The sequence below is a fragment of the Prionailurus bengalensis genome, chromosome A1, assembly GCF_016509475.1.
Source record: "Prionailurus bengalensis isolate Pbe53 chromosome A1, Fcat_Pben_1.1_paternal_pri, whole genome shotgun sequence".
NCBI classification, from domain to species: Eukaryota; Metazoa; Chordata; class Mammalia; order Carnivora; family Felidae; genus Prionailurus; species Prionailurus bengalensis.
The window spans coordinates 238,961,994-238,984,905 of record NC_057343.1 but is presented as its reverse complement, the minus strand read 5'-3'; the positions used below and the strand labels follow the sequence as shown (position 1 = coordinate 238,984,905).

General features: G+C 51.4%; 1 protein-coding gene across 2 annotated transcripts; it reads left to right on the top strand.

Annotated features, from left to right (window-relative positions):
* The first annotated feature begins 24 nt into the window (after positions 1–24).
* On the top strand, positions 25–6,002 carry LOC122495674 (translation initiation factor IF-2-like). 2 transcript variants are annotated; one of them, XM_043601494.1, is made up of 6 exons: positions 26–518; positions 705–833; positions 1,280–1,360; positions 2,902–3,775; positions 3,974–4,011; positions 4,042–6,002. In XM_043601494.1, exons 2-5 carry the CDS (start codon positions 716–718, stop codon positions 3,999–4,001), a joined length of 1,101 nt encoding a protein of 366 aa, XP_043457429.1. In that variant the 5' UTR covers positions 26–518; positions 705–715; the 3' UTR covers positions 4,002–4,011; positions 4,042–6,002. The 2 variants fall into 2 exon arrangements, with proteins under 2 accessions (XP_043457437.1, XP_043457429.1); XM_043601502.1 differs by having other exon boundaries at positions 25–824.
* Positions 6,003–22,912: the final 16,910 nt, after the last annotated feature.

The window sequence follows — 22,912 nt, the reverse complement described above, 5'->3', positions numbered from 1 at the left end:
GGCCGAGCCCCGAGCCCCGGCGCGCGCCCCCTCCCACTCGACCGTACTCCCGCCGCCCCCCCCTCCTCCGCCGGCCTGCTCCCCGCCGCCGCCCCCGTCACCTTCCTCGTTCCCCCCTAGCCCCCGCAGCCGCTGCCTCCCCCCCTCCCCGTTCGGCCCGCGGGGACTGAGCGGAGGCCGTCCGCACGCAGGCGGGTCTGGTCCACTTGGGGGACGCACGGCCCGCGCCCCGCTCTGCGCTACGAAGAGGCCGGCCCAGGTGACCGCGCGCGTGTCCCCAGGCTCCGGCCGGGAGCCGCGGGCCGAAGGGAGGGCGGGGTGGCAGCGCCGGCGGCCCGGGTCCTCCTGGGGGTGGCGTGCGCGGCTCTCACCTCCACCTTCCCGGGTCCCCTCTGCCTCGCCGTGGAAGGCGCCCCGCGTGGCCTCGGGTCCGGTCGCCTGCCCCGCGCCGTCCCGCGTGTCCCTGCGGGACCCGGATCCCGGGCGCCTTCCTCGCGGACTGCCAGGAGGGCCCAGAGGTGAGCTTGCTGCCCCGAAGTCCACAGCGGAGACCCGGGGCTCTGGGCGTGAGGACTTTCGGCTTTGGGGAAGGTTTAGACACACGCCGCCCGTGTCCCACCCGCGAAGATGCCACTCCTCCCCCGAGAGTTTTATTTGATTTTATTTTAATAAGTTGACTCCTCCGTCGGACGTGTGTCATAAAGCATTCTAGAGAATGACTGTCACCGGACAGACCGCCTCTGGCACGACGCGAAGCCTTGCTGTCACTTGGGGAGGAAGGAGAAGGAGCCAGGCCTCTGGCAGGAGCGCAGGCAGCGGCAGAGGTAGGCCAGGTAACTGGCGGCTCGGGACGTGCCTCTGGGGGCCCGGACGGGAGATGCTTAGGGTGGGCCCTGGGACCCCAGCCCCAGAAAACCCTTCACTCCATTGCCTCTCTTCCACCCCTCCCCCACCAGGGGCAGGAGGGTGCTGGGGGAGGGGGTGCTCAGGAGGTCCACCGGGTATCTGTGTGTGCGGTCCTGGGCAGACGCCCACCCAACAGGTGCCTCTTCCCCAGAGGCCGCCTCGGAAAGGTTTCCTGTAAGGTCGAATCCCTGCAGGTGAGGGCTCGGCCTGCAGCCCTCTCGCCCCCACACTTCCCTGCACTCTACCCTGGCAGCCCGGCTGCCGAGTTCTGTGAAGGTCCTGCGGGGGGCAGACCCCGGGCTAGGCTGCAGCCCAGTCCTGTTGGCCAGCAGAACTTTGAAGACATAGTTAAGCTGCGTTTGTCTTTCCCTAGGTCCAGGGGAGCCCGTCCCAAACCCAGGTGTCGGGCTTGAGAAGAACCCATCCTCAGTGGCCTGCAGGCTTGTGGCTCCTAGTAGGTGCCTGTTGCCTCCAGCCGCCACCAGTCTTCTGGCTTCTGCCTCCCCAGTGCTCCCCCTCTTCCTAAAATCCAGCCTCCTGGCTTCAACCTCCACATCGCCGCTTCCCACACACTGGGCCACTTGGAGGACCCAGCCCCCTGGTTCCCACCACGCTGCCGCCCCACGTGGGCCGTCCTAACTCAGTGTAGGGCAGACTTTACACCAATTATTGAAGTGTGGAAAAGGAAAGAGAAAATGGAGGGGGGGGGTGGTGCTCCAGCAGTCCTCGGAGCATACCAGCGTCGGGGTCTGGGATGTTTTTGGTCTTCCGGAGAGGGGATTCTGGGAGGTAGAGGCCTCGAAAGAGAGTCACCCAGGTGGGATGACAAATGTAACAGCCAACGGATCAGATTGCAGGCTTCGGGGGTTCGCTTCCAATTAGATAGTTTAAGTGAAAAAAAATCAGGTCTAATGTTTATCACCAAGGATGATTGGCCTGCAATGTTTCCATTTCCAAAGGCCAGTTCCTGCTGTGTTTCATTAGCATTTGGGGCTCGTCCCCTCGCCCTCCCTCCCTCTCCCTCCACCCCCCTTGGGCCTGATCTCTGCCAGGGGCAGAAAAGAAAACAGCGAATTATTACAAAAACATCCCCAGTTTGGAGCAGGAGCGTATGCTCCGGATACACTCGATTTTGACATCAATTAAGTATATAAGCAGACAAGGCCACGTGGCTTTGGAGGGGCTCCCGCCGCCCAGGGCGCGTCTCCACCACGGCTGTCTCCTCTTCGTCTCTTTCGCGCGAGCTGCTGATTCTGAAGACAGCCTCTTCCTCCCGCGTATTTCCCCCAGCAATTACACCCCTCCACTGAAATCCAAATTCTCCATACTGCTGCCTGCTACTAATAAAAACCGTCTACCTTGCACTATTAAACAGTCGAATCGCAGTGCTTGCCGCTTTTATTGGTAGTGACTGTAGCAAATTAACATGCCTACGCAGAGACATTAAAACTTACGCTCCGCATTGTTCCTGGAATATATAAACTTCGTTTCACGTTAAAGCTCCCGGATTTTTTTTTTTTTTAAGTCACTTTCCTTGTCTTGGATTAAACTTGGCTGGCTCTTCTTTTAAAACAAGTCAGTGGGAAAAACAGGCTGCAAGCGAGGAGGCCCGACGCGGTGGCTCGGCACGCGGCCGCCCGCGAGGGTGGCGAACTCCGTCCCCGGTGACCGCGGAGAGCGCAGGCCGCGCGGGGAGCGAGCCGCCGGCCCCGGGCCCCACGGCCGCCCGTGCAGCAGGGCGGGGGCCCGGGCGCTTTGGTGGCGGGCGAGGGGTGTCCGGGCGCCTGGCCGCGGCTGTTTTCGTGGCGTCCGAGCCGGAGCGGCGGACGGAGGCGAGGCCCGCGCGGCAGCCCCGGCCAGCTGCGGTGACAGCGCGATGGCTCGTAACCGTCACGTAGGCGGCGCGCGGTTTCGGGCTCGGTTTCCCTCTCCTCCCCTCCGCGCGCGGATGAAAAGAAGTTAACACCGTCGCATTTCTGTGTCTTGTCCCCACAGCCGCCGGTGCCTTTCGAGCGAGTCGGCGTGGACACGCACGTTTCAAGGAGCCGGGGCGTCCTGCGAGGCCGAGCGCAGAGAAAGGCCTGGAGCCGGGCTTGCGCCCGAGGGTCTCTCGGAAGGAGCTGGCGGCGCCGGCCGGGCCGCCTCGCAGCCTCGGTCGGCCCTGGGCTCTCGGGCGGGGCGCGGGGAGGCCGGGGAGCGGCGCGGGCCCGGGAGTCGTGCGCGCGGGCGGCGAGGGGGCGCTGTGGCCCGCGGCTGCGGCCTGGTCCCCGCAGCGGTGGCCCCGGCGCAGTCCCCGGCCACTGAACGGCGGTGGGCGCTCTCGCCCCGGCCCGGCCCGGCCTACCTCTGCCCGCGTCGCTTTAACTTGGGGAAAAAGGAAAACTAGGCCGGGCGTTTCGATGAACCGAAGCCGCGCACGAACTTGCTTCACTCTGCCTCACTGCCGGGTAATGGGCGCAGTTTGTGGGGTTGGTGGCAACACTTACAAAATGGAACGTGTAATGGGGGGGGGGGCGATTAAGGTGAACGTACACATTTCCCCCCAGGGCTGTGACTTTCGCCACATGGGCGTGGGCGCGTCAGGGCACCTGCCCAGCGTGTTCCGAATCCCGGGTCGCTGCTGGCCCACGACTTCCTGGGGCCCTGCAGCAAACGCAGCCAGAAGGAGTCGGGGGTCACGAAGTTCGCATCTGCAACTTCCTTTGTTTCCGTCTCCCTCTGTTTCTCGCAAAGCAGCGCTGGCCGCCGTGAACTGCGCGAAGAGCAAGTCCCAACGAGACGCCAATCTCTCTCCGGCGCGGGTACCTCCGGGCTCGTCCGACGGGGCTGCAGATGCGGCGCTCTTCGGAGGTTCTCAAACACGGTTCCGGTGAGACCTGTCCCCGCAGAGCGAGCGCGCGGGAGAACCCTGGCAGGCGGGGGTGGGGGGTTGGGGGGTCCCCTCGCCCCTGGCCTGGAGCCGCCTGCGGCCTCGCGGGAGGAGACCCGAGGGCGCAGCCCCCAGAGGCCGGGGGGCAGCCCGTGGGGTCGGGACCCCAGCACCGAGGGCACCTCTCTGGCTCCCCAGGCACCGGTGTTTGGTTACCGGTTGCTGACTCGAGCGTAGCGACGGCAGACCCCGGTGCCTTCGAGCGGGCAGCCAAGTGTGCGTCCCCCCCGCGGCGCCCGCCTCCGACGCGTCCCCACTTCCGCGCGTCCGGCGGCCTCTGTCCCTGCCCGCCCCCCGCCTCCCCCCGTCCGCGTCCTCCCAGCTCCTCTGCCGCCGCTTCCCCCGCCTCCGGCGCGCAGCCCCCGGGCCCGAATTCCGTTCCCGGAGACCCGCTTCGGGAGCGGCCCGCGTGGGTCAGCGATCCGCGCGGGAGGCAGGTGGGCGAGCCCCCCCCCCGCCCCCCTGGCCTCTCCCGCGCGCGCGCACGCGGACGCGCGCCCGCGCGCCTCCGGGAGGGTCTCCCCGCTCCTGCGCGGACAGAGCAGCGGTCGGGCCGGGGTCTGGCTTCGTTGTGCTCCTGGTTCGCGTTTCGGCTTTTTTTTTTTTTTTAAGTGTTTCTGCAAGGCAAACAGTGTTCGGGACAACTCAGCTGCCCCCCTCCCTGCCCCGCGGCAGCGCCCCCCGCTCCCCCCCCCAACCCCGGCCTGGCCGTCGCCGCTCGAGCGGGGGGCGCACCTCCGGGGCCGGCGGCGCGGACCGAGCGGAGCCCGCGGGCGCAGGAGCAGGTAGGACCCCCGCTCGCAGGAATACGCTGGCGAAGGAGGCTTCTCTTCAGCCGTCTGATGGCTGCTTTAGCGCCTGTCTGGGGCCGTGTTGCATCGCCTCGGGCTAACTCCTCGTCGGCCCTGTGGACCCCAAAACAGCTCGCCCAGACCGCCGACTCGGGGGCACAGGGCAGGCACAGGCCAGCCCGGCCCCTACCAAGCTCTCCCGGAGGCTGTGGCACACCTGGGATTGCTTAGGTAGGGAGGGCAGGAGGGTTTTGTTTCCTTTTTGTTTTTGATTTGTTTTGTTTTTCTTTTGAAAAACTGGGGAGCATGCGGAAGCCATTTGACAAATTGCACCAAAACAGTCATCATAAAAACTTCAGTTGGGCAGCACAGAAATGGCCGACCCCCGCCAGGGGGAGGACCCTGGGAGCTTTGCAGATAGGACAAGCCATGCTGTGCAGAATCAGAAAGAATCCTCGGAGTCCGAGAGTGAAGACGAGCCATTTGGTGGGAAAATGGACCCGCCATAGGAACAGACTGTGCGGAGAGCAGGTCTGAAAAGGCTCAAGGATGCCCCAACTCCCTAGTGATGGGAAATCAGAAAGTGCCCCAGGTGCGACTTTCCGGCCACTGGAGGCCACCAGACTAGGGTGCAGGCACAGGGAATGCCTCTCACTGCAGTGCTAGCTGAAATTGCTGAGAGGCAACTAGGGAGCTGTTTGGCAGCACGTGGGAGGTCAGCAGACACCCACTTCTCTGGTCTGCAACCCCCCGCTTCCTGGTCCACCACAGAGAGCAGGCCAGTGGAGGCAGGGAGGGGTGGCCAAGCACCGCCCGCAGCGTTGTTTGCCAAGTGCAAACTGGGGACCCCCGGACCGCAGTCAGCGCAGGCCTGGATACGCAACGTGGGGCATATTTCATGGAACACAGTGGCCCCCAGGGGTGAATGTGCATGAAGGTAGTGCCCCTTGGGTCAAAGTGTGTAAGTCCTGAAGGTACAAAGCTGAGTGAGAAAATCCTCTGAAAGGAAAAGGATTCGGGCAAGATGATGCAAAGGGTGGAGTTTTACGGATGACAATATTCTGTGCTATTTACAGACGGGTGGGGGGCTGTCCCAGAGGCTGCTGTCACAGTGTGGGAAGGAAGGCCTCCACTCCCCTGCAGGGCGCCTGAGTACTTGTGAAGGGTGGGTGGGGGGGATTTGGAGAGGGGTCCAGCGCTATTGGTGATGTTTTAATTCTGAAAAGCGTATCTGATGTAAATGTCCCACGAAAGGTGAATGATTATTCACTTGGAATGATGGTCACATGCAGTTATGTTACTCTGTACGTTTCTATTGTGTGGAAATATTTTGTGTTGAAAATGAAAATAAAAAATAAGAGTTAGCATTTTAAAAAGTGTTATACTACAGAAGAAGTATAATTTAGGGGTTTTATTTAAAAGCAAAACAAGGAAGTGCCTGGGTGACTCAGTCCGTCAAGCATCCGACTTTGGCTCAGGTCATGATCTCATGGTCCGTGAGTTCAAGCCCCGCGTCGGGCTCTGTGCCAACGGCTCAGAGCCTGGAGCCTGCTTCAGATTCTGTGTCTCCCTCTCTCTCTGCCCCTCCTCTGCTCATGCTCTGTCTCTCTCAAAAATAAATAAACATTAAAAAAAATTAAAACAAACAAAACAAACAACTAGGTCTTGGGTTTGCCGTTCAGACCTTTAAATGGATTTTGTCACCTGTGTATATGTCTTTGTGCCATTATCCGAGGCCCGGCAGGGGGACGGGCTGCTTGGGCAGCAGGCTCCCCGGGATCACTGTGCCTTCCATCTGGGGTCTGCAGAGTCACTGCCTCGCCTCGTGGGAGGTGGGCCTGGCCCCTGGCTCTGCTCTAGGCGGGGGGCACCATGGGCACCGAGGCCTCCAGGGAAGGGGAAGGTTCAGGGATCACTGCAAGTGTCCGTGGGGAGAGGCTTGCCTTGACGCTGAGTGCATTCCCGCATCTTCCCTGATGTCACAGGGAACATCTTTAAGAAATCCCAGTCGAGGTTAGAGAGAGGGGCTGGGGGCAGCACACAGCCTAGCGAGGAAAGGAGAAGAGAGGCGGGCCTGGGAGACAGACGGTGCTGCTCTGCCAGGCTGTGGCCCTTCAACACCACCTCACTCCTGGAGGAGACTCCTCCGGCCTTTCTTGCCTCAAGCTCCTTCTAGAAACAAGGCGCTCTCACTCTCCTCTCCGCTGCAGCCAGAGGGATCTGGGTCTTCACATACAAATCTGCTCAGAGCCCTTGCTCAGTGGGAGAGGCCGCGAGGCCGGGTCCTTTGGCCTGGCCCGTCAGCGAGCATAGTGGTCTGCATATGTCATTCTGCTCCCCAACCTGTTTAGAGCCTGGCCAGGAGGTGGGCACTCTTGCCTGGGAACCACCACACTTCAGAAAGCTTCCCTGTGCCAACATGGCCGAAAGCCCTTTGGAACTCGTTTCTGCCCACAGCTGTAGGCTGGCAGCTCCCCGGCTCCCTGCTCGCAGCACCCTGGCCCACTGGCCTGTCCACCAGCAGCCACATTCCCTCCCTGGCCGGGCCTCTACGGATTGCTTCACCCCGTCAGTCCTTCCCCCTCGTTCTCCTTGGGAGCTGCTGGTGTCCGGGTAGGCGGGCTCTCTGGCCTCATTCTCCCACCCCCCAGTCCAAGCCTGGGAAAGTCATGAACACTAAGTAAGTGTTGAATACGTGAATGAATGAACGGGTGGATGAATGGCTCACTCCTGGTTGTTCATGTTTACTTGTAAGAGGCACAGCAAGGAGCCGAGGGAGATGAGCAGAGAACTGACCCGGACACTTGTGCAGATTTCACCACTGCTTCCCCCTGGGGCAGTCCCCTGCACCTGAGCGTCGTGGACCACAGGTCATGGGGCAGATCAGATGACAGGAGCCCTGGCTCTCCAATGTACGGCATGATCAATTTTGGGTGTTAAACTTTAGGACCTAATAGATATGCACATTGAAAATAACGTGGAGTTTTTAAAACATTCCTGAGTTAGGGGCACCTGGATGGCTCAGTTGGTTGAGCGTCCGACTTTGCTCCGGTCATGATCTCACAGTTCGTGAGTTCGAGCCCCGATGACAGCTCGGAGCCTGGAGCCGGCTTCGGATTCTGTGTCTCCCTCTCTCTCTGCCCCTCCCCCACTCTCACTCTGTCTCTCTCTCTCTCAAAAATAAATAAACATTAAAAAGAAAATTCCCGAGTTAGCCATCAGCCCCCAAACTTGCATTCCTTGAGCAAAGTGGGCACGTGTTTTCTGTTTTGCATTCGGAATGACCTGTGCTGTTCCCAGCACATAGCAGGTGCTCACAGCAATTAATTGGGTTGACTGAATGAATGCGTGTTGACATTTGGGAAAAGGAAACTTGAACATGAGCAAACTGAACGGTGATGATATTTTACATAAAATATTCAGGGTGGGAAAGAGTTATAGTATTTAAAAAATTAATTTGATTCCAGCAAGAATTTTGTGGATACAGGCAAATCAATTCCCAAATTTATTCTTAAAGACATGGTCATTAGTACTGCTTAAATAATTTTGGTGAAGGACAAAGTAGGGGGAATCAGTCGATTTTATTTTAAGACATTACGTGGCTACCAGAGTCCGGAGTATGTGGTGCTGGTGGAGGGACAGACATGTAGATCATCGGAGCAGAATAGAGAGCACAGACACAGACCCACACGAGCCTGACCTGTTTGATGACAATGAAAAACAATTCAGTGGAGGAAAGTTAGTCTTTTCCACAAATGGCGCTGGAGTCACTGGACATTCCCAGCAAAACAACAACATGTACAACATGTCAGCCCAACTCTCACACCTTGCTCAATAATGAACTAAAAATGGATCACTGACTTAAATGGAATTATAGAACTTTGAGAAAAACATAGAAGAAAATCTTTAAGATCTAGGAGCTAGGCAGTGAATTCTTAGGCCAGGCACCAAAGGCATACGCAGAAAAGGAAAATTTGATTAATTGAACTTGATCCAAATTAAAATTTTTGTTCTGGGAAAGGCACTTCCAGTTTTAACTATTATTCTTTTTGTGAAAGATATTTGTAAAAGAACGCAAAGATGAGCTGCAGAGTGAGGGGATTATCTGCAAAACACATATCCAACAAAGGACTAGTATCTACAATATATAAAGAACACTAAAACAAAGCAAAACAAAGAAAGAAAGAAAACAATGACAGGAGACCATCATTTGGAATTTGGACAAAAGATCTAAGAAGACATTTCACCAAAAAGGATATAGAGATGGAAAATAGGCACATGAACAGATGTTCAATGTCATCAAGGAAATGCAAATTAAAACCACAATGAAAGGCATGACCCCCCTCGAATGGCAAAGGTAAATAGAAGAGTGACACCCTCAAATGCTGGTGACCACTTGGAGAAGCGGGCACGTCCACACCTTGCTGGTGGGCATAACAGAATGATACAGTCGCTCTGGAAAACAGTTGGGCAGTTTCTTCCAAAACTAAACTTGAAACTCCCGCGGAGTCCGGCAGTTGCGTTCTTGGGCATTGGTCCCAGAGAAACAGAAACGTGCATTCACACCAACTCTGCACACGGATGTTCCCAGCAGCCTTATTTGTAATAGAAACTGGAATCAGCCAGATGTCCTTCTGAGGCCGAATGGTAAAGCTACTGCTCAGCTGTGCACACAGTGAGCTGTGGGTCCACGAGGCAGTCCCGATGGATCTCCAGAGAATTAGGTTGTGGGGCAAGAGCCAATCCCAAAGGCTACCTACGGCACGACACATAGAATCTAAATCAAAAATGGATAGAGCGTTTTAGAATGAGAAGATCGGAGAAGGGGGCACCAGTTTGGTGGGGACAAGGGTGGGGAGTTGGGGGAGGTGAGGGAAATGGGCGTGTCCATACAAGGGAATGGGAGGCACCTTTGGGATATTTTGTGCTGCCCCCTCTGAGCACGGGCGACCAGGGCCCGGTGAGACCACCCCCTTCCCAGGACACAGAACCAGGAGCCACATCAGTGTCCCTGCACTGAGGCTCTGGGGGGAAGTTGCAGGAGCACCAGACAGACACTCAGGAAGTGGAACTCTAAGAGGGGACCTTTCTGCATTGTTCTCTTAATTTCAGGGAGGCCTGGAGGGGAGGATTTGTAACAGTACCAGTGGATACAAATCGGTCACAAAATTTGGTGGATTCTTTCTTCATTTGTTTTTTTTTTTTTTTTTTCAAAATGCTATTATTGTGTGCAGAAAGATTTGTAAGGATACACAGGAAACGCCAGGTAACTATTCACGAGGAGTGAAATCTGCAGCATGAAATCGGAAGAATCTACATTTTGCCACTTCATGTGTATTTGGTAATTTTAAAAAAGCTATGTGCCAAGTGATGAATCGGGTGCATACGATAAAGGAGCGAGAGGAACAGCAGGTCTCTATATCCGTTCTCTTTTGAACTCTCTGACTTTGCCAGAGTTTTACATGACTCTCTGAGAAAAATATTTATGGTCAGCTTTTATATATAGATTTGAAATAAAGCACATAATCAATTATATTTCAGATAAGTGCACATATATTTCTAATTTGTATTTAGCATCAAAATATTTTTATTTATATCTCTCCCCATATATCGAAAGTCTTATTTCCTTCAACATGGTATATTCATTTATTTGATTTATCTCAAAATATATTGCATTGACATTATTAATAACAATAAATTCACTGAGTGCAGTTGTTTTTTAAATTTCCTTGCAATTTTTTTTGTATCTGGAAAACATCATATTTAGGATGCATAAGGCACTATGTTCAAACTTACTTGAAAGTATTACATTATCTCATCAATGTTATACAGGTTTATGTATTTCTATCTACCTTAATTTTAGGGTTTTCTCCTTTTTGGACTGGATTCCATTTAAAAAAATTTAATGTTTCTATATTTTTGAGAAAGAGAGACAGAGCATGAGCAGGGGAGGGGCAGAGAGACACAGAATCCGAAGCACCTCCAGGCTCCGAGCTGTCAGCACAGAGCCCAGTGCGGGGCTCGAACTCACGAACTGTGAGATCGTGACCTGAGCAAAGTTGGGCGCTCAACCGACTGAGCCACCCAGGTGCCCCTGGATTCCATTTTTTGCAGAATAATTCCCATGGTTTCAGTGTTATGAACAGTGAACTCAGCAAAGTCTTGCCTCTTTCCTTCCCTTTTATTTTGTCTCCCCCACCGCCATCAGTCCATCTTCGTCAGCTTCTAGGAAGTCTTCCCCGTTTCTTTTTGCAAATGTAAGCCAAGACATGCGTGCCTTCATGACAATAAGTAAATCCTCTTCCTTTCTTTCTTAGAGACGAGAGGATTGTACACACTATTCAACACCCTGCTACTCTTTTTGTAACAATAAATCAAGGACCTCACTACAAATTACTTTGTAGAGATTTTCCTCATTTTTTTCAAAAGTACCTACATAGCATTCATCTTGGAATGCATTGCGGTGAGTCAGCCAGACCCCTCGTAAAGATATTTGTGTCGTTTAAGCTTTCACTTTTAGAAACAGTGCTGCGGTTTCTATGAAGGCTGTCCCGTATTTGTAGCGGTCCAGGAGCAGGATGGATTGTAAGAAGTGGGGTGACCGGGTCGCGGGGTGGACGGATGTGCGGTGTCGTCAGGGACGAGGCTGGCGGTACGGTCTCATGTCTCTCAGCAAGGCGGGAGGGCGCTGGCTGCTTCACACGTGTGCCAACACTTGGCATGCTCAGTCTCTTCCACTTAGCCACTCCGGTGGCTATGACAGGTGTTTTCTCAGATTCTGTATTTGTGTGTTTGATGTGCATGCATCACAGCGCCAACATGTCTCATCAACATAGAAACAAGAGTCCTCATGCATGTAAGGGACCCAAGTCCCGCAGCCTATCAGAGGGTAAAGCACCATGCACAAATGGGGTTCATCCCGGGAACTGAGAGTTGACTCAACTTGGAGAAATCGATGTAATTCACTATGTCAAGAGAGTAAAGGGGATAAATCATGTCAGTAGATGGAGAAAAAAATGGACAAATTTATGACTCCTTTATTAAGAATGCTCAGAAAACCATGGGCAGAATGAAATCGCTCAATTGGACGGAGAACACCAACATGCACCACAGCGGACATCAGTGTTAACCAGAGAAGAGTTAATGCCTTTCAGGGTTGGGAGCACGATAAGGATTTGCACTGGATCCCGGCATTGCACTGGGGGTCTTAGCTGGTGTAATAAGATAATAAGCAGACAAGCAAACAAGCAAATGAAGAAATAAGGCAAAATTTGGAAGGTTTCTTAGGCAGCATGACTGTGAAAAACAAAGTATCTATCAGAATTAGTATGTGAATGTAGCAAGGTCACAGGATAGAAAATCCATATGAAAACAATTGCATTTCTTTTTATTTTATTTTGTTTTATTTTCATCATGACAAGTGTACTCTTTAATCCCCATCACCCATTTCTCCATCCCCTGACCCACCTCCCCGCTGGTGACCATCGATATGTTCTCTGTAGTTAAGAGTTTGTTTCTTGGTTTGTCTCCTCTTTTTTTTTTCCCCTTTGCTCATTTGTTTCGTTTCTTAAATTCCACATAAGTGAAATCATATATTTGTCTTTCTCTGACTGACTAACTTTGCTGAGCATAATACTGTCTAGTTCTGTCCATGTCATTGCAAATGGCAAGATTTCATTCTTTTTTATGGCTGAGCAGTATTCCATTTTCTATATATACGACATCTTTTCTATCCATCCATCAGTTGATGGACATTTGGGCAAGAGGTTTCCTTTTTCTCCACATCCTCACCAGTACTTGTTGTTTCTTCTGGGTTTTTTTTTTTTTTTTTGTCTTTAAAGATTTTATTTTTAAGTGATCTCTACACCCAATGTAGGGCTCAAACTTACAACCTGAGACTGAGTTTCATGTTCTACTGACTGAGCCAGCCAGGCCCCCTACTGCGTTTCTGATTTTGGTCATTCTGACAGGTGTGAGGTGACAAATCTCCAAGGTTTTAATTTATATTTCTCTGATGATGAGTGATGCTGAACCTCTTTTCATGTGTCTGTTGGCCATCTGGATGTCTTCTTTGGAGAAATGCCTATTCATGTCTTCTGCCCTTTTTTAAATTGGATTATTTGTTTTGGGGGTGTTGAGTCGATCAATTCTTTATATATTTTGGTTACTAACCCTTTGGCAGATGTTTTATTTGCAAATATCTTCTATTCAGTTGGTTGCCTTCTAGTTTTGTTGATTGTTTCCTTTGCTGTGCAGAAGCTTTTTATTTTGATGTAGTCCCAATAGTTTATTGTTGCTTTTGTTTCCTTTACGTCAGGAGACCTATCTAGAAAAATGCTGCTATGGCTGATGTCAGACAGATTACTGCCTGTGCTCTTCCGAGATTTTTATGGATTTATGTCTCACATTTGGGCCCGTAGTCAATTTTGAGTTTATTTTTGTGTAGGATGTAAGAAAGTGCTCCAATTTCATTCTTTTTCATGTGGTTGTTCAGTTCTCTCAACACCATTTGTTGGAGAGACATTTTCCCCATTGTATATTCTTTCCTGCTTTATCGAAGATTAATTGACCATTTAATTGTGGGTTCATTTCTGGGTTTTTTTGTTGTTGTTGTTCAGTTCCATTGATCTATATGTCTATTTCTTTAAAGTTTATTTATTTATTTTGAGAGAGAGATTGAGAGAGAGACCAGATGTACATGGGCATCCACGAGCAGGGGAGGGACAGAGAGGAAGAGAGAGAATCCCAAGCAGGTTCTGCACTGACTGTGTGGAGCCTGACCTGGGGTTTGAACTCACAAACTCAAATCATGACCTGAGCTGAAATCAAGAGTCAGATGCTCAGCCAACTGAGCCGCCCAGGCACCCATCTGTCTGTTTTTATGCCAGTACCATACTGTTTTAGTTACCACTCCTTTTTTAATGTAACTTGAAACCTGGAATTATGGCACATCCGGTTTTGTCGTTCTTTTTTCAATTGCTTTGGCTATTCAAGATCTTTTGTGGTTGCATACAAATGTTAGGATTGTTTGTTCTCGTTCTGTGAAAATGTTGGTATTTTGCTAGGGATTACACGAAATCTGTAGATCGCTTTCAGTAGAATAGACATTTGATACAAAACAATTATATTGCTACAATGTAGCAATAAGTTATAGGAAATTTAATTTTTGACAATTTTTTTAACAAATAAGCATTTAACTTTGAGTGAGTACGAATCCATTGAGTCAGATGTATCACACAAAGACTCTACCCAGAACGCTACACAAGAGTGAGGGAGAGAAGTGTCAAGAAAACGGAGGTATGTCACACTCCTGGATTTCAAACTCCATCTGTTAAGATGTCCATTCTCCCCGGATTGGTATGTAGACATACGGCATCAATCGACACATCGGTGGTTTGTTTTGTTTTGTTTTGTTCTGTTTTGTTTTGTTTTCGGAGAAACTGATAGACTTATTCTAAAGTTTATGTGCAGTTACAAAGAACAAGATAAGTCGAACAATTTTGAAGGAGAACCAACTTGGAAAGCTTACGCCACTTGACTTTAAGCCTGACTATAAAGCTATGGTAATTAAGACAGCTTGACACCGGTGAATAGAAAGACCTATAGACCCACAGAACAGAATAGGGAGCCCAACGTAGATCCGTACATAGATGATCGCTTAGTCTTTTATTTACTTATTTTTTAGAAATCCATGTTAGTTGACATACAGTATAGTCTTGGCTTCAGGAGTAGAACCCAGTGATTCACTACTTACATACGACACCCAGTGCTCATCCCAACAGGTGTCCTCTTTCATGCCCATCACCCATCTGGCCCATCCCCCCCCACCTCCCTTCCAGCAGCCCTGTTTGTTCTCTGTGTTTAAGAGTCTCTTATGTTTTGCCTCTCTGTTTTTATCTTATTTTTCCTTCTCTTCCCCTATGTTCATTTGTTGTGTTTCTTAAATTCCACATATGAGTAAAAGCATATATTTGTCTTTCTCTGCCTGGCTTATTTCGCTTAGCATAATACACTCTAGCTCCATCCACGTTGTTGCAAATGGCAAGATTTCATTTTTTTGATTGCTGAGTAATATTCCATTGCATGTATATACATATATACATACACACACAACGTCTTGTTTATTCATTCACCAGTTCGATGGACATTTGGGCTCTTTCCTTAATTTGGTTATTGTTGATGGCGCTGCTATAAACCTTGGGGTGTGTGTATCCCTTCGAAATAGCATTTTTGTGTCTTTTGGATAAATTCCTAGTAGTGCAATCGCTGGGTCATAGGGTGGTTCTATGTTTAATTTTTTAGGAGCCTCCATACTGTTTTACACAGTGGCTGCACCAGTTTGCATTCCCGCCAACAGTGCAAGAGGGTTCCCCTTTCTCCACATCCTGGCAAACATCTGTTGTTTCCTGAGTTGTTACTTTTAGCCATTCTGACAGGTGTGAGGTGATATCTCATCATGGTTCTGATTTGCATTTCCCTGATGATGAGTGACGTTGAGCATCTTTTCATGTGTCTGTTGGCCATCTGGATGTCTTCTTTGGAGAAGTGTCTATTCATGTCTTTTGCCCATTTCTTCACTGAATTATTTGGATTTGGGGTGCTGAGTTTGATAAGTTCATTATGGATTTTGGGTACTACCCCTTTAGATGGTCACTTAGTTTTGACATAAATACCTTGGTGCAAAAGCAACTCAATATCCACATGAAAAAAAATGAACTATGTGTTCTACCTCAGACCATACACTGAGTTATTTTGAAATGGATCATAAATCTAAATGCAAAAGCTAAAACATCTGGAAAAAAACCATATGAGCATATCTTCACAGTTTCGGTGATTCACATATTCCTTATATAGGACACACACAAGAATATCCTTAAAAGAAAAAGGCATTAGTTGGAGTTCAAGTGATCCGTAAGTGACAAGGACAATACAACGAAAGGACAAGCCACAGTGTATAATTTGTGATATAGATTATATTGTTTATAGCGTCAATCCTGTGATATAAGATATATTGTATACGGTGTATAATTTGACCAAAATGCATATATATGAACACATCAGACACTTTGATAAGAAGACAAGGAGCCTAATAAAAAATGGGTAAAAGTCTTGAATGGACACTTACCAAAAGAAGACGTAAAATGGCCAATAAGCCTTTCAGAAATGGTCAACGTCATTAGTCGTAAGAGAAATGCAAACTTAAAGCACAAGATACTACTACAAACCCATTAGAGTCAGGCTAAAACTAAAGCCTGAGAATATCAAGTGTTAGCAACGATGAGGAACAAGCCAGACTCTTCACTACCGCTGGTGGGGTGTGAAATCACACGCACACTTGGAAAACTCTTGGCACTTTTATATATAGTTCAGCATCCACTTGCCACTTGTCTAAGAGATTCTACTCTTAGGTATTTACCCAAGAGAAAAGAATACACATGTCCTGCAAACTATCTGACCCAAATGTTTATTGTGGTACTATTCGTAACAGCCCCAAACTGGAAACAAGCCAAGTATTTATCAATAGATGAATGGAGAGTTAAGTTGTAGTCTATTTACCAAATGTAATAATGCCGTAATCAAACGGCTGAACTACCACACACAACATGGGTGGATCTCAAAAACATTTTGTTGAAACAAGAAACTAGATACAAAAGAGGGTAGATAGTCTAGAAGGGTGTGCTGATGGTGTTCTAGAACAGTACTGGCTAAGATTAATCAGGAGCCCACAAGCCGCCTGGGACGTCAGTGGTGGAGGACTAAGACGGGTCGGGGCAGGTGGAGACCTCACCCGATATGCTGATCGGTGTCATGATTGCATGCATGTGTATATTTACGAAAGCTACCAAATTTGACACTTACCATCTGATCTTTGTATCATATATAAATTATGCTTTAAGTAGCAAACATATACGTCTTACGTTTTACTAAAATTACAAAACAATGTTTAAAATACTCCTGGGGCTCCTGGGTGGCTCAGTTGGTTGAGCGACTGACTTCGGCTCAGGTCACGATCTCGCGGTCTGTGAGTTCGAGCCCTGCATCGGGCTCTGTGCCGACAGCTCAGAGCCTGGAGCTGCTTCAGATTCTGTGTCTCCCTCTCACTCTGTCCTTCCCCCACTCATGCTCTGTCTCTATCTCAGAAATAAACATTAAAAAAAATTTTTTTTAAATACTCCTAAAGAGTTTATGTTTACATCCCTCCACCTGTTTACCAAATCCTGCCCGACCTGGACGTTCTCAATCATTTCTATCTTTGCCAGTATGACTGGAGATAAACGATGTTTTACCCGTGTGTTAACTCTCCTTGGTCTTTTGTTACATTTGAGCCTGAACACATCTCATATTTATCGGTCAGTTAGCTTTCTGCTTCTGTGAATTGTCCCCTTAGTTTCTTTTCTTTTTTTTAAATTTTATTGTTGATCTTTCTGTTATTAATAAGTGATCTTGTAACTTATGATACTAAGCCTTTTACATCCATGTAAATTGAAATTATTTTCCTAACGTTTTGATCTTTCAACTCAATTTAAAGTATTTTTGAACTTAAATAAGTCCTTGATTTATCAAGGACTTAGTATCGTCTGTCAGTGGTTTATAAGTTGTGACCTTTTGGTTGGTTGATTGAAGACATTTCTTCAAAGAACCTAGAACGCCAAATACGTGTTTCTTTTTGTAACTATAGGCCTTTCACAGTAACATTTTTTATTCTTTGGGAATTATCTTTTTAACGATGTGAGGTAACGTTTACTGAATGGATGGCAAATTTTCCCAAGCTCCGAATTTGTTTCTCCTACAAATGACAAGTTGAAACAGCCTCCACTCTTTCATATTATGTTTCCACAGATTTGCGGGTCTCATCTAGTCGGTCTTTTTTTCTAAGTTGGTTTTTATTTTTATCAAAGTTATGCATGGTCATCATTTGAAAACTCAGCCCCCTCCTCCCCTTCCCTGTTGTTTGCTCTGCCCAGACTGTGCCCCTCACAGGCTCCTCACGCCAGGAGGGAGAGGCCAGCCCCCTCTGCTTGCACCTGCACAAGCCTCAGGACAGGTTTTCATCAACAGAGTACAACGGAAGCACCTTTGGGCGACATCCAGCTCCAGCAGGGGATGGGGGCTTTGCTTCCTGGGCGCCCGGCTGCCATGTTGTAAGGAAGCTCAGGCCAGACCCCCTCCTCCCCCAGGCAAACAGAGGCCACACAGACAGAGGCCCTGCCAGGAGAGGGCATCTGGTACGCTTCTGTGAGCTCCCGGCTGGATGTGGCCAACAGGAGGGGCTCCCATCCGAGTGCAGGCAGCTCACAGAATCATGAGACATAACACAATGTACGCGACTTAAGTCACTAGGTTTGGGACAATTTGTGTCCCAGCAACAGGTAATTGTTACACTGACCTTGGCAAATTACTGGTTCTCTGTGACCTTCAGTCTTCTGCTCTGTGCGATAGGGCTACAATGGCTTCCTTAGAAGGCTGCCCTTTTTAAAAAATTATTATTATTTTTTATTTAAATTCAAGTTGGTTAACTATAGAGTAGTACTAGTTTCAGGAGTAGAATCTGGGGATTCGTCACTTGCATACGACAGCCAGTGCTCATCCCGACAGGCGAGGGGGCTGTTCCTTAGCAGGAACAGACCCTGGGGACCTAGCCCAGGGCCTGACACACACACCCGGTGTGTGGGGGTCAAGAGCCACACGTGGCTTTGGACGATATGCTTGCTCTCCTGGTTTCTCTGTAGCTGAGAACACTTTAACGCTTTCTTCCATACTTTTTAATTTGGGGGGGAGGGGACGTTGGCAGAGGCATGGAAATCGACTTCACCACGCTGGCCTCGCACGTTCCCGTCCTCTGATGGGGACGATGGCGACAGATCCCTGTTTTAGACTAAATCCAGCCACAGTCCCCGAGGGAAGACGGGGCAGTGACTACAACCGGGCGTGACACAGGAAGAGGGGGAAGGGTGTCTGTGTCACATCTGAGCGATCCCCGCCGGCTCATCACTAGACCGCCAGATTGGACGTGCCGTGGCGGAGATGGGGGTGCATGGATGTGGCCCCGAGAGGCAGCTTGGCCTGGAAGCATGGAAGCACTCCTTCGCCCCACCAGAGGCGGCTCGTGGGACGTGCTCACTCCCGGCTCAGCAGGATGGGGCTGCAGGATTGGCATTTGGAAAGAGTTGGCCGTTGAATGACTGAGTCAGTAACAACGCAGAGGTTGTCTAGTTATCTGTTAGAAGTAGCTACTTGGACTTCACAGTGGATTTGGCGTGCTTTCTGCCAAGGGCCAGGAGGGTGTCTCCAAAGCCTGGCCTCTGGGCAGAGGTGGTGGAGAGCCACGGGCCCGGCCGGGTTTCAGGCTGAAGGTGGCACCAGGCTCGAGGGCCACCAGGACGGCAGAGGCCAGGGCCCGAGCTTAGTGGCGCTCCCAGAAAACTCCTCCCTCCCAAAGACAGGAGGATTGAGGCCGTTGAGAAAGGGAGAGCACAGAGGCTCGTCGCTGTCAGCGCAGGGGACAGCAGGTGCACACTGAAAATAAGCACCAAGACCTTGACGTGGGGGTTTCAGAGGAGATGGAACAGGGGTAAGAGGCTCTATCTTTGCAAGGATGCTTTAGTTCATTAAATTCTGGGAAAGGGTCGGTGGAAGGTGGTGGCCGTGGGCCGCTGCCGATATCGCCTCGCGGCCCCCGGGACGGCGTCCATCGTGCGCGTGTGATCTTCCGTCATCACGATCGCCCCTGGGGGACTCTGCGGTGCCTGTCTTTGGGGTGTCCAGGCTCCCCACCACCTGCTTCGTCCTCACCACCGGTCCAGAACAGCACACCTGCCCAGGCAGCTCTGTCCTCGTGACTGGAGGCGTGAGCCAGTCCACCGGCGCTCTTTGCTGGGCGTTACGTTTCTGTCTGTTCATTGGTTTGTTCGTCAGATAGACCAGCAAATAGTTGTTGACAATGGTTGTGTGGTGAACCGTGTCCCCCAAATTCATCCTTTAAAGCCCTAACCTCAGTACCTCTACGTGCGACTGTATTTGGACATAAGCTCTTTTAAGAGGTGACCAACCCAGGGGCACGTGGGTGGCTCAGTCGGTCGAGCGTCCGACTTCAGCTCAGGTCATGATCTCACAGTCCGTGAGTTCAAGCCCCATGTCAGGCTCTGTGCTGCCGGCTTGGAGCCTGGGACCTGCTTCGGACTCTGGGTCTCCCCCTCTCTCTGCCCCTCCTCTGCTCATGCTCTGTCTCTCTCTGTCTCAAAAATAAATAAAAACATTAAAAAAGTTTTTTTAAAGACGTGACCAACCCAAATGAGACCATTAAAAGTGGCCCTAACCCCATGTGACAGGTGTCCTTATAAGAAGAGGAGAGTAGAACACAGGCACGCACAGGGGGACGGCCACGTGAGGACACGGGGAGAGACGGCAGCGGGGAGAGAGGCCTCCCAAGGAACCAGCCGTGCAGACCCCCGTTTCGGGCTTTGGCTTCCAGAACCAGAGAATACATTTCTATCGTTCAGTCTGTCCAGGCCTGGCACTTTGTTACGACAACCTGAGCAGACCAACACGAGCACCTGCAAAGTGGTAACCCCTGGGCACAGTCGTTGTTTTATTTTAAAAACGGGGGGGCTGGTTGTTTCTCACGCGGGGGAGGACAGAAACTCACTGGTTATGGCATCGGCCCGGCCAGCAGGAGCCTCCTATGGCCTGTCCTGGTGGCAGGTCCGTCCTTCCACTGGGTTCACAGCAGACTCCTGCCCGCTACGCTCAACCTCCCAATCAAATCAGGGGAGAATGTCACAGGCCGCTTACATCTCCCAGTTGGTGGGTCCCCGGAGATGGTGCACAAAATACAGGTTAGGGCCTTACGTTGGCAGGGAATATTGGCCGAGCCCTCGAGGGTGCGAGGCCATGGCCTGCGGCCCCAGCCAACACGCTCCCTGGGCAGCTGGGCCACGCCACGTGCCGCTGGCTGACGCGGACACCGAGGGCCTTGGCCCGAGCTTTGTGCCCATTGGACAAGAAGGGGCTCAGTGAGACCCAGTCCTATTTCCCTTGGGGACTGATGTCCACACAAGTGAGGAGGAGTGTTGACAGGGGAATATTTGGTTATTTATTTACATTCTGACTGTGTCCTCACTTTGCGTGAACAAACTCAGCGGAGCGGGGGGCGGGGGAAGCCTGTGTCGTGAGTGTCCTCCCCGGGCCGCTGGGGGCTGGGGACACACGCTCCCAGCCTGCACCGGGTCGCGCCACGCAGAAACTGATGCGGTGCGGACGGCGTTGAGAGTTCAGAGCAGGAGCTGCAAACCATTGCCAGCATCCAGAGTGACCGTGGCCGCATTGTGCCGGCCCGTCACCCACTCTCCACGCGTGTGTGTCTGTGGTTCACGTGGACGCCTTCCGTGTTCTCCAGGATTATCGCTGACGCTCCTCTGATTTCCCTTCTCTGTCTCTCAGGTTTACAAGTTTGCGGATGAGCGTGTGAGTTTTCCGAGGGCTTAGAGCACGCTTCACTTTTTCCTTTTCAAAAGTATTACAGCGTCTTGGGGCGCCTGAGTGGCTCAGTCGGGTAAGCGTCCGATTTCAGCTCAGGCCATGATCTCACGGTTTGTGAGTTTGAGACCCATGTCGGGCTCTGTGCTGACAGCTCGGAGCCTGAGCCTGCTTCGGATTCTGTGTCTCCCTCTCTCTCCACCCCTCCCCTGCTTGCTCGCTCTCTCTCTCTCTCTCTCTCAAAAATAATAAACATTAAAAAAAAAAAGTATTACAGCGTCCTCTCCAAAGAGCCTCTCCCTCACCTGCCTTTCTTTCTAATTGTTTTAAATGTTCTTTCTTTTTTCTTTCTAATTGTTTTAAATCTTTATTTATTTTTGAGAAAGAGGGAGAGGGAGACAGAGTGAGAGCAGGGGAGGGGCAGAGAGAGAGACACACACACAGGATCCGAAGCAGGCTCCGGGCTCCGAGCCGTCAGCACAGAGCCCGACGCGGGGCTGGAACCCACCAACTGTGAGCTCATGACCTGAGCCGAAGTTGGACGCTCAACTGACCAAGCCATACAGGCACCCCTAGTTTGTCGATGTGCTTTTTTAATCAACCGTGAGCTAAGCATGGTCTCTCACCCGTACCTCCGTCACCTGTGCGGTCGGAAGCAATAGCATATTCATGGGCGTGTATCTCAGTGGGCTCTTCTAATTCACATGGGCTTTCGGGCTGGTGCTCCAAGGGTAGAAGGCCCCAGGCTTCTATTTTCAGGGTGCTCTGTTGGTATTTGCTGGTGCACAGACAGATGTGTACACGGGGTCCCTGAATCCATGAGCTCAAGGCTGGGGCTTGTCCGTGTGGCTAGTGGTGGCCGGCCTGGGCCGAGGCCCCTGGAGCTGTCTTGTGTTGCGAAGGCGCATGTCTGGGACGGCTGTGGCCTGACCAGCTGTACTGGACACATCGTCGTTTCTCAGGGGGTCAAAGGGGCTAGAGGCACAGGGAAACAGGGTAGGCGATCCGAGGGCTCTTTCATCAGTGCCCACGAGAGAAGGTCACGAGGTGACATCTGAGAAGAAACCAGAACGGAGGGAGAGGGAGTTTCCGGAAGGCGTGGGGAGGTCAGAGGGTTTATCTGGGGAATGTGGCCACAGACTTCCAAAGTCTTAGAGGGAGCAGCCCATGGGTCCAGAAGACGGTTCTTCCCGGAGGCGGGTGTAAAAAAGGACCGCAAATGGGGCGGCTTAAAGCGACGGGAATTTACGGTGTCAGAACCCGAGGCCAGAAGTTGGAAGTCAAGCTGCCGGCAGGCGTGGGTCCCTCGTCCCTCGGTGTCTGGGGCCCCAGGCGTCCTGCCTGCCCTGTGGCCACACTGCTTCGGTCTCTGCCTTCCCCACAGCCCCCCCCCCCCACTTCTGGGAAGGGCCCCCACCCTTAAATCCAGGCAGGTCTTTACCTTAGTCAGGTGCGCAGAGACCCTGTGTGTGTGTGTGAATCAGGCCACATTACCAAGTGTGGGTGGAGGCTTTCTCTGTCGGGGGAGGGGAAAGGCAGGAAATGCAGACTCCAGGAGGAATTCAGAAGAGAACGTTTGTTGACCGCTTTCCAGAAGTGGGGGGAGAGAGCGGCCAGCCCCAGGCAGGTAGGTGCGGGTGGGTCACCGGGGGACAGGACTGTTCGCCGTGAGACCAAAGCTGATTCACGCTGACCTGGGGGGCCCTGGGGGGGGGGGGAGGACTGGGCAGGTCTGCCCGGCTGGTCTCTGGCCTCTCGCTCCCCCCGGTCTCTGGTGACCCTGTCCTTTCTTTACCCCCAGTTTCAGGGG